The sequence below is a fragment of the Salvia splendens genome, chromosome 13 (genome assembly GCF_004379255.2).
Source record: "Salvia splendens isolate huo1 chromosome 13, SspV2, whole genome shotgun sequence".
In the NCBI taxonomy this organism is placed as follows: Eukaryota; Viridiplantae; Streptophyta; class Magnoliopsida; order Lamiales; family Lamiaceae; genus Salvia; species Salvia splendens.
In genome coordinates this window covers 31298961-31309945 of record NC_056044.1, presented here as the reverse complement: position 1 = coordinate 31309945, position 10985 = coordinate 31298961, and the positions used below count along the sequence as shown (strand labels likewise).

The following is a 10985-nucleotide window of genomic DNA, read 5'->3' as shown; positions in this document are numbered from 1 at the left end:
TTCGATTGTTTAGTTTTTCTTTTCATATGGAAACCCTAAATTGAATTCCTAGAGTTTCAGTAGTCTTGGAAGTCCAAGTCTTAGCTGTTTCTTGAAGAAATATATGTGGATTTATTTTATACGTACTGTTGGGGATTTAAATAGAAAAAAGATTGATTTTTGGATATTTTGATTGATTCATTGATATTAAGTTTCCTAGTCATATCCCAAAAATTTGCAGATTTAAGCAAATATTTCACAATATAAAATTTCAACCACTCCGAATTCCTATAAAAATTGACATCATAAAAGCATTAAAAACATTATTTTTAAAAATAGATAAACCGACTTTTATTCATAGGCTCAAGGTGTGGGCCAACGATCATGTTAAGTTCGATTTGGGCTGACTTTTTCTCAATTCTTGATTAAGCCTGATCTGGGCTTAAGTAATAAATTTATTTTCTCAATTTTTGTTCAATATGATAAGGATTAAAATAAGACAATGTTATTTTATGAGAGGATTTAGTCACAAGAGTATATAGTTTCTAGCTTGAGTATTAATTTGATCAAAATCGATAATTCGAGATAAAATTTAAAAATGACGAGAATGTAGTCACACGTATGTGAATATATTAGTACTACTAAATTTTATATGATGTCAAAAAATATATATATATATGATGTCGACATGTCTCTAGACGCTTACTCACCATTTTAAAAATAATCCTTAATTCACATATATTCCATATTTGTCACTTGCCACCTTATCCATTCAACTTTATTTCCATTTTAACGAATAGTAGTTGTTGTTTATAACTAAAAAATTGAAATTTACTTTACCAAAAACAAAATGGAAATTTAGATTTTCGTATAATATTTTATTTTTGTGTATGAATTAAGGTATAAAGTTTAGAAGCAAAAAATCTTCAAAAGACTCAATATTAGTAGTAATAATTTTCCGAATGAATATTAATTATATTCCAAATGAATATTCGGAATCAAAAATCGAAATAATCAATTAAATTCAGCTGCTGCTCTACTTTGCTCCTGCCTCGATTTGAGAGCTTCACCTCTTTCATACTCCGATCATCACTGAATTTGTAAAATACTCGTGTCGAGATGATTCTCCCTAGATTTGTGCATCTGTTGGTGGTGAGCATTTTCCTGGGCGTGTGTGAAGCTGGGTTGACCAGCAGCTATGTGCGAGAGACTGGGATTGCCACAGATATGCCACTCGACAGTGATGTATTTCGCGTTCCTCGTGGTTATAATGCTCCTCAGCAGGTAACGAACTCAAATCGAGCTCTTTTGTAGTGTTTTGTGTCGATTTGAGATAATCATAATCTACTCTAAGCTTTAGTCGTTGTAAATGTCCGATGATTTTAAGAGTATTGATACAATCGAGGTTGATCGGAGTGAGATTTCTGCGATTTGATTAGATCGTATTGTGCTTGCAGTGAGCTGGCAATTTTTAGAAATTTGGGGAAGAATTTAGTTAGTGATATTAACTTTGCTTCTATTTTTAGATTGATTTCACTATTGTTGTCTGGTGCATATATATAAACTTTCATACATAGTGATTGGTTTGATTTAATGAGATTGTTCATTATACTTGTATTTATAAGGTTCATATACTTGGTCAAATGAATCACTAAAATGAGATTGCTCATTATACTGTTTCAAATGTTTAATTTCTTGATTCTTCAAAAATAGTACAGTATTAAATAGTTGATATACATCCATTGGATGTATGGAGTATTTGTTTATTTTGACATTTCCAAACATTTTATCCACTAGAACCATATAACTGCCTTTGATCCTTAACTTTGGGTTTACAAAGTGTTATTTTAGTCATATATCTGAAGATGGATTTGATGCAAGCAAATTTTGTCAAACGAATGACTTTCGTCGGATGTCTAGCAGTTAAAGAAATTCTATAACTATGATGCAATTTCGCATCTCTGTGCTTCAAACTTGTGCTTGTTCCGGTTTTTAAGGTTCACATAACACAAGGAGATCATGAAGGCAGAGGGGTCATTGTCTCGTGGATTACACCAGATGAAGCTGGTTCCACTTCAGTGCTCTACTGGGCTGAAAATAGCCAGCATAAGAAAACTGTAAATGGCGATGTTGTTAGATACAAGTATTACAATTATACCTCTGGTTACATTCATCATTGCACAATCAATGATTTGGAGGTAAGCCTTTCTCGAACATTCTCTCTAACTGATAAATCTTGATCTGTAATCTTACAATGAGCAGGTTTTGATTCTCCAAATTATTTGCTGAAAATGCAGTTTGATACCAAATACTACTATGTGGTTGGGTGTGGGAACGTGACACGAGAATTTTGGTTCGTCACACCTCCCCGACCAGGGCCTGATGTTCCTTATACGTTTGGGCTTATAGGTATGTCTCGGTCATCAAGAAATGTAATTATTTCTTTGATTGTGGAAGCTTTGCACAGTCATGTCAGAGGCAGATTGAAAAGAATAATGTAGAAAGAAAATGGAATATGGTTATCATTTGTCTTAAATATCATTATTGTTGAATGAACTTCTTGTTATCCCATATCCTGATAAGCTAATGGTAATCTGTCAGTATGTTAAGGAAACAAGCATGTTACATCTTCTCTACACTTGCTTGTCATATATTTGAATGAAAAAGAACGACAAAGAATAAAAGTAAATGCAATACAAAGTATACAGTTCTGTTGTGAAGCCAGTCTATGTGGCACCATGAGCAGGTGATCTGGGTCAGACTCGCAATTCAAATCAGACGGTAACTCATTATGAGATGAACCCTGCAAAAGGACAGTCAATCCTGTTTGTTGGAGACCTCTCATATGCGGATAGTTATCCGTTGCATGACAACACAAGGTGGGATACATGGGGAAGATTCGTAGAGAGAAATGTGGCTTATCAACCATGGATCTGGACTGCTGGGAATCATGAAATCGATTATCTTCCAGATATAGTACGTCTTTTTATTGAGATGGTTCTTTGTTCTTGGATGTCATGTTTTGCTTCTTATAGTTGGTCAAAGCCATTATCTGGAAATGATTCGCCTTCATTGTAACTTAGTTTAGAAGTAGAGATGCATAGTCTTCTTATTATGTCAATTTATAGAGCTCTCATAATTGCGTAGATTGCATTATCAATATCTATGCATATTTATTTGCATTAATACTCATAGAATCCACATGTATTTGAACTGAATAAACCATTTTTCTGTAGGGTGAAACTATACCTTTCAAACCATTCACACATCGATATTGGACGCCATATAAAGCATCTAATAGCACGTCTCCTCTTTGGTACTCAATCAAGAGAGCTTCGGCCTACATCATTGTCCTATCTTCATATTCAGCTTACGGTATGGATTTCAGCATCTCAAATCAACTCCATGCTTTAGTATCTTCCACCACCATCTTATGCACCTAACTTTTATTTTTATTTTGCAGCGATATATACCCCTCAATATAAGTGGTTCACAAATGAGCTAACTAAAGTGAATAGGACCGAAACACCGTGGCTAATTGTACTCATGCATAGTCCATTGTATAGCAGCTATGTTCATCACTATATGGAGGGAGAGACTATGCGAGTTACGTACGAAGAATTCCTCGTGAAGTACAAAGTTGATGTGATCTTTGCTGGTCACGTGCATGCGTATGAGCGATCTGTAAGTATCTAATGTTCGTCATGCATAGCAGAGATCATTCTTGGATTCATAATTTTGATCATTTGATCTCCCTATGCTATATTTTCAACCTTGGCTAAATTGTCCGAGTTCGACCAAATTTCACATTATCACATCTTCTCATACAGGAGCGTATATCGAACATACAGTACAACGTGGTGAATGGACTGTGCACTCCTATCAGTGACGACTCTGCTCCGGTCTATATCACCATTGGAGACGGAGGAAATCAAGAGGGCTTACTATACGAGTATGTATAAAAGCTGAATGCTGTGTAAATAATCGTTTTGGAAACTGATCGAACTCGTTTGTATCTTGCTTGTAGGATGACAGAGCCACAGCCGGCGTACTCAGCTTATCGCGAACCCAGCTACGGCCATGGCATTTTCGACATAAAGAACCGGACTCACGCCTACTTCGGTTGGCATCGTAATCAGGATGGTTTCGCTGTGGAAGCAGACTCTCTATGGCTTGTTAATCGGTATTGGAAAACCATTGCAGGAAAGAGTTCAGTTGCTTAACTGAGGTTGGTGAGTTCCACTTGTTATGTGAGTTAACACAAAATATCATATTGCTTTTCAGATATTCCAATAATAAACAGAGAAAATGTGCAACACTACTTAGTTTGTCTGGTTTATTTAGTTTCTTGAGTTCCTATAAACGGAAATTATCTCATAACAAATTATGTAGTGAATTTAAAATTTTAACCTACCAAAAAAATTTCTGTACCAGTAAAACATTAATAATCATTTAATGGTTTTTCAAAAAATTTGTAAATATAGAAGGACATAATAATTGCTATGTCGTATGTCCCAATTATTTTACTGTAGCCACTTAATTAGGTATTTATGTAAGCACTGTCTATGAGCAGTAGATCAGCCGTACGTTGATATATTTTTCCTTAGGGCATTAGCAATGGGGCGCCCTAAGGCGCGCCCTAAGGCGCGCCCTATGGCGCGCCACGTCAGCAGTTTTATCCTCCTACCTCCCCACCTGCAGTGGGGCGCCCTAAGGCGCGCCCTATGGCGCGCCACATCATCATTTTATTTATTTGTTTAATTGATTTAAATGTTTTCAACTAACAATTAATAACGAGTAAATAAAAAGGTCGAAATAACAAACGGGGACACATTAATAAAAAAAGAAGTTACACCGTTCAACTTACAAAAAAAAAAACTAAGTCGGTGCAATTCCCAACTTCCGACGCAGTTCATCTATCAATGCCCGGAGGTATTCGGCTTCGTCGGGGTCGGTACACTTCTTGAGGGCCTTGTGCGTCTCCAACAACGTCCTCGCCATCGACGCTGTCGCCAACGACGAATACACTTCGGCTGCCTGGGGCGGGAGCATTTCCGGGAGCGGAGGTGGGGTTGCAGCGGTCGAGGATGAGGTCGCGGCCGCCTTCCCTTTGGCCTTCGCAGCCTTGACGCCGGGAGGACGTCGGGAGGACATCGGTGTGCCGGAACCGCTGTCGTCCACGTACAACCGGTTGAGGTCAACCGGTTGATTGCCGCTGCCGCTGCTCGTGTAACCACCAACTTCGGTGGTCTTCATCCTCTTTGGCGCACTAGTGTGCAGAATTCCACCTTGGAATTTCTGCTTGTCCCTCAAAAGCGTCCAGATGGCCTCGTGCTTGAACTCGCCGAACATCGACCGGTACGACAATATCGCTTTAGCACGCACGTCTTCCCAGCTCTCGCCGCTCCCCTGTGCCCGCGCGCACTTCTCGAACTCCGCCGCGTACAAGTTCACTTGCTTCTTCACTTGATCCCAGTGCTTGCGGAGTTGCTCACGCTTGCGCTTGTACGCGTTCGGCGGCTTGGCCGCATTGTAGAGGTCGGCGATGCGCTCCCAGTACGCGAACTGCCTCTGGTTGTTCGCGAATATCGGATCTTCCGATATATCTACCCAACACCGGGCCAAAATGAGAGTTTCCTCGTCGGTGTAGTTTGTACGACCGGGGGCGTACTCATCGCAATCACCGGGAGGCGGCAACTTCTGCGCCCGCTGCCGGTTCCGCTTCTTTTTGGCTGGGGCGGAAGCGGTCGCGGCGGGGTCGGGATCGGCCGCTGCGGCGTCACGTCGGGAGGGGGCGACTGGTCGGGTTGGAGACGGCTCCATGTCCGACAACCCATACGAGTCCGTACTGAAATCGGGATCGTATTGGGCGTTGGTGTCGAACGAACGATATTGGCCGGGTTCTGTACCCGGCCAACGCGCATCTCCACTAAACATAGGACTATTTGGACTTGAAGCCATTTCGTAGTAATTATGTAAATGTAAGTTTCGAAAGTGAAATTGTGAAATGAAATGTAAAACGAATGAACTCTATTTATAAAACAACCAAACCGCGTGCCATCGTCCGCGACCTATCGTCCGTGTACGCCACAATGGGGAGGACGATGGCGCGCCCGATGCCTATCGTCCGCAGCCATCGTCCGTGTACGCCACAATGGGGCGGACGATGGCGCGGACGATAGGCATCGGGCGCGCCATCCTCCGCGCCCTTAGTATCGGCCGCGACGATCGTCCGCGACCTATCGTCCGTATCCGCAATGGGCGCGGACGATCGATGGCGCGGACGATGCGCGCCATCGGGCGTGCCATCGTCCGCCCATTGCGGATGGCCTTAGGACAATGCTAATCCTGAACTCAAAATTTTAAAATGATACTCCCATTTTTTTCAAAAATAAAATAAACGGAAAAATTGGATTTTCGGGTAACTTTGGAAAAAAGTTCCCTGAATGTGAACTCTTTTTAAAATAAAATAACAATGGAACATGCCAATAGCATTGTCGTGTTTCGCTTTTACATAAATACAAGCGAAGTTTTTCAACCAATGACTCAAATCCATTGTGGGATTGTACTCAACATAATATAAAGATGCTTATTGCATAACAAATCAATCTGGTATTTCACAATACACTCAGAGAGAACTACCATGAAACTACTTATTAGTATATCAATACTATCACTTGGAGATGACTGATCATATCACCTGCCTATAAAAGCTGAAAAACTATATTAAATTCAGTTTTTGGAGCTATCGGAGCCAACTATAGCCGACACAAACCTTCAGGGTTGGGGTTCAGTTCCGTTTTCCATCCGTCATTCATTACTAAAAAAATATAGACATGCCATTGAGAGAAAAGAGAGAGAGATAGAGGTGTCGGTGCATTCACTCAACTAAGTTTATCAAACTGTAAATCTTGATTGGATACCATGTCACTTAGAATTCATTTGCCATAAAAACCAGGACATTATCAAAACAATTCCCAATTTAACACGTAAATGTACAAATCAAAAAGACTCCACTATTAAACATCATCTTCAATTTTTAGAACTTGCAATGGACTTCACCACCTTCTTCACACTCTTCATGGGGCAAAAACACAACGTTGACGTAGGTGAATCTCTTCCAACCTCGTACTCAAACGACGACGAATACGACGGCGACGGCGAAGAGGGCGCGGTGGTTTTCTTCCTAGCAAAGATGGAGCTGAAAATCTTGGAATAATGCTTCTTCTTCAAGCTAGGGCTGCTACCATGAGAGCTCGACCGATACTGGGGCGGCGGGGTCAGGGGCGGGACAGGGCCGTCGCTGAGCTTGTGCTTCGGCGTCCCGGGCTGAGACTCCCACAAGAACGGCACCGAGCCGGCTGCGCCGCCGTAGTACAGCACCGTGATTGGTGCCTCGCCGCCCACACGCTTGGAGGAGTTGTACCTTTTGGGAAGAATTGATGGGAATTCTTGGACACCATTCATCATTTCTCCTGAATTTTTGAATCTGGTTTTGAAGTAATGGTTTCGAGAAGTCTACCAATAAGTTGTTGGAATATGAAAATTTATAGATCCCATGTTGATATTTATGAGGGGATTGTATGATTGTATTACTCCCTCCGTCCACGAAAAATATGACACTTTGTAAATGATACGGGTTTTAATGTAGAATTGGTAAAGTAAGAGAAAAGTGGTGTTAATTAGTGGAATATGTTGTCCATATTATTAGTAAGAGCATCCACATTGGTGCGGATTTTCAGGTGGATATCCCCGTGGACATCCCATAAACACCTTCTGCCACGTCATAAGGACTTCCCATTGCACTGCCACGTCATAAGGACTTTCCACTGCACAGTGGCGGACATCCACAAGGACATCCCGACGGACTTCCCACAATAATAAAAATTCACAAATTCACCAAATTAAACAATTTACGGAATTAAAATTTCACCACGATTACGGAATAAAAATTTCATTAAATAAAAAAAAGAAAGGTACATTTCAACAAAAAAAACTAAAAAAAGTACACTTCAATAAATACAAATTCCATCAACGACGACCCCTCCGCTGCCATACTTCTTCAATTATATCGTTCTGGAGTCGAATATGGACTTGTTTTTGGCGCATGTCGGAAAATACACGGACTCGCTCGACCTCGTCATGGGGTATCCCCATACGTACATTGCCAGTGGCCACGCCGTGGCTTGGACCCGCAGCATTAGCATCAGCATTGGCCCGATCCGTCAGTGTTGGACCTTCATCTTCGACAATCATGTTATGCATGATAATACATGCGTACATCATATCGGCGATGTTGTAAGCATACCACAACCATGATGGACCCTTCACTGCCGCCCATCGAGCCTGGAGCACTATAGATCGACGGTGTGCAGCAAGGTGGTCCTGGGGTACTATAGATCGACGATGGATGGGTCGAGGTACCGCCGGCCCCAAGGCCGCATGTATCTCCCTCTCCGCTACCTCCCGCACACGTGCATGAATTCGCCTCATTATGTCATCATACCCCCACCACTACCACCCGCACCGCTACCGCCCGGACCAAAGCCACTACCACTACCACTACCAGCCATTCTAGATATATTAAAGAAGCGTAGAGAGAGAGATACTCGTTAATACAAGTGGTGCGAATGAAATGAAGTTCAACGAGCTGTATTTATAGAATTTTCAAAAAAATATATAAAATAATCGGGATGTCCGCACGGACGTCCGTGGGATCAACGCAATGGCGGACGTCCGCAAGGACGTCGCGACAGACGTCTCAGGAAGGCGGCAGAACTCCGGTGTCTGCAGCGGACGTCCGTATCCGCGTCACCGCTGCGCAATGGCGGACGTCCCGCACGGAACTCCAGCATGCCGGCCGGACGTCCGTCGGGACGGACGCCATTGTGGATGCTCTAAGAGAGAAATTGTTGAAAACTTTCCTTTTTTGAATGTACCCTATTTTTTGTAGACAACTAAAAATGTCAAATGTGTCCTATTTTTTGTGGACGGATGGAGTATAAGGAATGGGTGCATTAAATAGGTAGGGCATATTTGACTACAATGTTTCAAATATATATTGTTTGTTGCATGCATCTATATATATGGTATGTAAACTCTTTTTAATTTTATAACTAATTAGGACTTTTAAATATCATCTAGGCTATTTGTATGTCAATTGCTAAAATTTTGCTAAATTTTTTTATTTGTATAGCAGTTTTAAATTAGCATTTAAATTATTAAATTATGAAACATTAAATTTGAGTCTCCCCGTCCCAATAAATATAAAACATTTGGTTTCCGGCATAGATTTTTATGCAGTGTTGGTTTGTGAGTTAATGAAGAGAGAGTAAAGTAAGAGAGAGGAAAAAGTAGAGATAATATTGTTTCCATTTTAAAAACATTTCATTTTTAATGGGACAACCAAAAAAAGGAAAACGTTTCATTTATAATGGAGCATATGGAGTATTAAATTTAATGTTGCGGTTATAGTGTCGACCATCTCGATTGAACAATGAATAACTCAATAAATTTGTTGATCTAACTCGCTTATAAATTTCTCTTATATTATGAATTGTATCATATCATATCAATTTGTATGTTTACAAAGACCTAAAATTAAATTGTACAATCATATGTAAATTAAGTCATAATACTCATATCAATATTGGATCCAATTAAGATGTAAATTCCCAAACTACCCTTTAATCCATTAATGTATGTGTAAAAGAAGATTGTACTTCATCATATTCATAGAATAAATGGCAGCGTAGTGATGTTTTGTTAATTGGATGTAATAACAGTGCCGCTGACACAAATTATTACACAAGCTTTGCAGGTCGATATTAATATCATTTTACAATTCTCTTTCAAAATTAATTTCCAATGTACTATGATGTCTACAAATAGCTACCAGGACACGTGTACGAATAATTTCAAATATTCTACCATTTAATTTATTTCCTTAAGATCATTAATTATGAAGCTCAGTATAACAATAATATTTTCTGTAGGACATTGTTTATTTATTTATTACCATAATCTAAGCACGCATATTTCAATTATTACGAAAAGTACCAAAGAAGTAAAAAATGAGAAAATATTATAGTTATACTCTCAAATGTTGAAATGGAACATTTATATACGAAAAAAAGAACACTTAAAAATTAAAATTAACCTCATCATACCATTCGTTCAACTTTTGAAACGTGCAATGTAATGTATTTTGGTTTATATTTTTGCAATAATTGAATAATGATGATGTGAAAGATATAAATATTAAATACAATGAATATGTAGGTGAAGTATATAGCGTAAAGTAAGCAATAGAATTTAATGGATCACTATGTCAAATTCGAGCCATAACATCAACAATTTAGGCAAATTCACCATTTTTAATTTGTATATTCATTAAAATCAGTATGCATAATGGAAATCATATATTATTAAAGATAAAAATATATACTAATAACGAAATCATATAGCTGCACTACGTACTAGCCCCGTCCGCTGCTAGCTATATCCCCGGCCTCTGCATGGACCGGCCGTGCTAATAACGAAATCATATAGCTGCACTACGTACTAGCCCCGTCCGCTGCTAACTATATCCCCGGCCTCTGCATGGACCGGCCGCGCCATTTAAGGCGCCCGCAACGTTGCGGTTGCTCTATCTCTATTATTTGTTCAATTAAATTAAGCAAAGTTTGTAAGTTTTCAATGTGTTTAATTTCGAAATGGTCCATCAAATTGAGTGTCACTAGGTAGTTGAACTATTTAATTCGTGATTATCTAGCTTTCAAACAATTAATTGGAAATTCCATCATAGATGTAATACACCAACTTACTGATTTTGAGACACATAACACTTGTCAAACAATCATTAAATTTGAATAATTTCACCCATGTATAGATAGCAACTTCTCGAATCTTCCTCAAATCATCAAACATACATATGCTCTTACTTCACTATCCTAATTGAACTAGATTTGATTTCTTTACAAATATTATAATATTGTTGATACGAG

At 39.4% G+C, this 10985-nt stretch overlaps 2 protein-coding genes across 2 annotated transcripts; one reads left to right on the top strand and one right to left on the bottom strand.

Annotated features, from left to right (window-relative positions):
* Positions 1 to 968: 968 nt before the first annotated feature.
* Positions 969 to 4342, top strand: LOC121760247 (purple acid phosphatase 2-like). The gene is made up of 8 exons (XM_042155895.1): positions 969 to 1263; positions 1977 to 2177; positions 2277 to 2388; positions 2726 to 2955; positions 3216 to 3354; positions 3443 to 3663; positions 3810 to 3931; positions 4007 to 4342. Exons 1-8 carry the CDS (start codon positions 1099 to 1101, stop codon positions 4200 to 4202), a joined length of 1386 nt encoding a protein of 461 aa, XP_042011829.1. The 5' UTR covers positions 969 to 1098; the 3' UTR covers positions 4203 to 4342.
* Positions 4343 to 6899: 2557 nt separating this feature from the next.
* LOC121761343 lies at positions 6900 to 7527 on the bottom strand. Its single transcript, XM_042156999.1, has one exon. It carries the CDS (start codon positions 7447 to 7449, stop codon positions 7012 to 7014), a length of 438 nt encoding a protein of 145 aa, XP_042012933.1. The 5' UTR covers positions 7450 to 7527; the 3' UTR covers positions 6900 to 7011.
* Positions 7528 to 10985: the final 3458 nt, after the last annotated feature.

Excerpts from the sequence above, each read along its gene's own strand:
- LOC121761343 (XM_042156999.1), bottom strand. The coding sequence starts at position 7,449 with ATGATGAATGGTGTCCAAGAATTCCCATCAATTCTTCCCAAAAGGTAC.
- LOC121760247 (XM_042155895.1), top strand. The coding sequence starts at position 1,099 with ATGATTCTCCCTAGATTTGTGCATCTGTTGGTGGTGAGCATTTTCCTG. Across the intron at positions 3,664-3,809 it reads TGCATGCGTATGAGCGATCT|GAGCGTATATCGAACATACA; the intron begins GTAAGTATCTAA and ends CTTCTCATACAG. Across the intron at positions 3,932-4,006 it reads CAAGAGGGCTTACTATACGA|GATGACAGAGCCACAGCCGG; the intron begins GTATGTATAAAA and ends TCTTGCTTGTAG.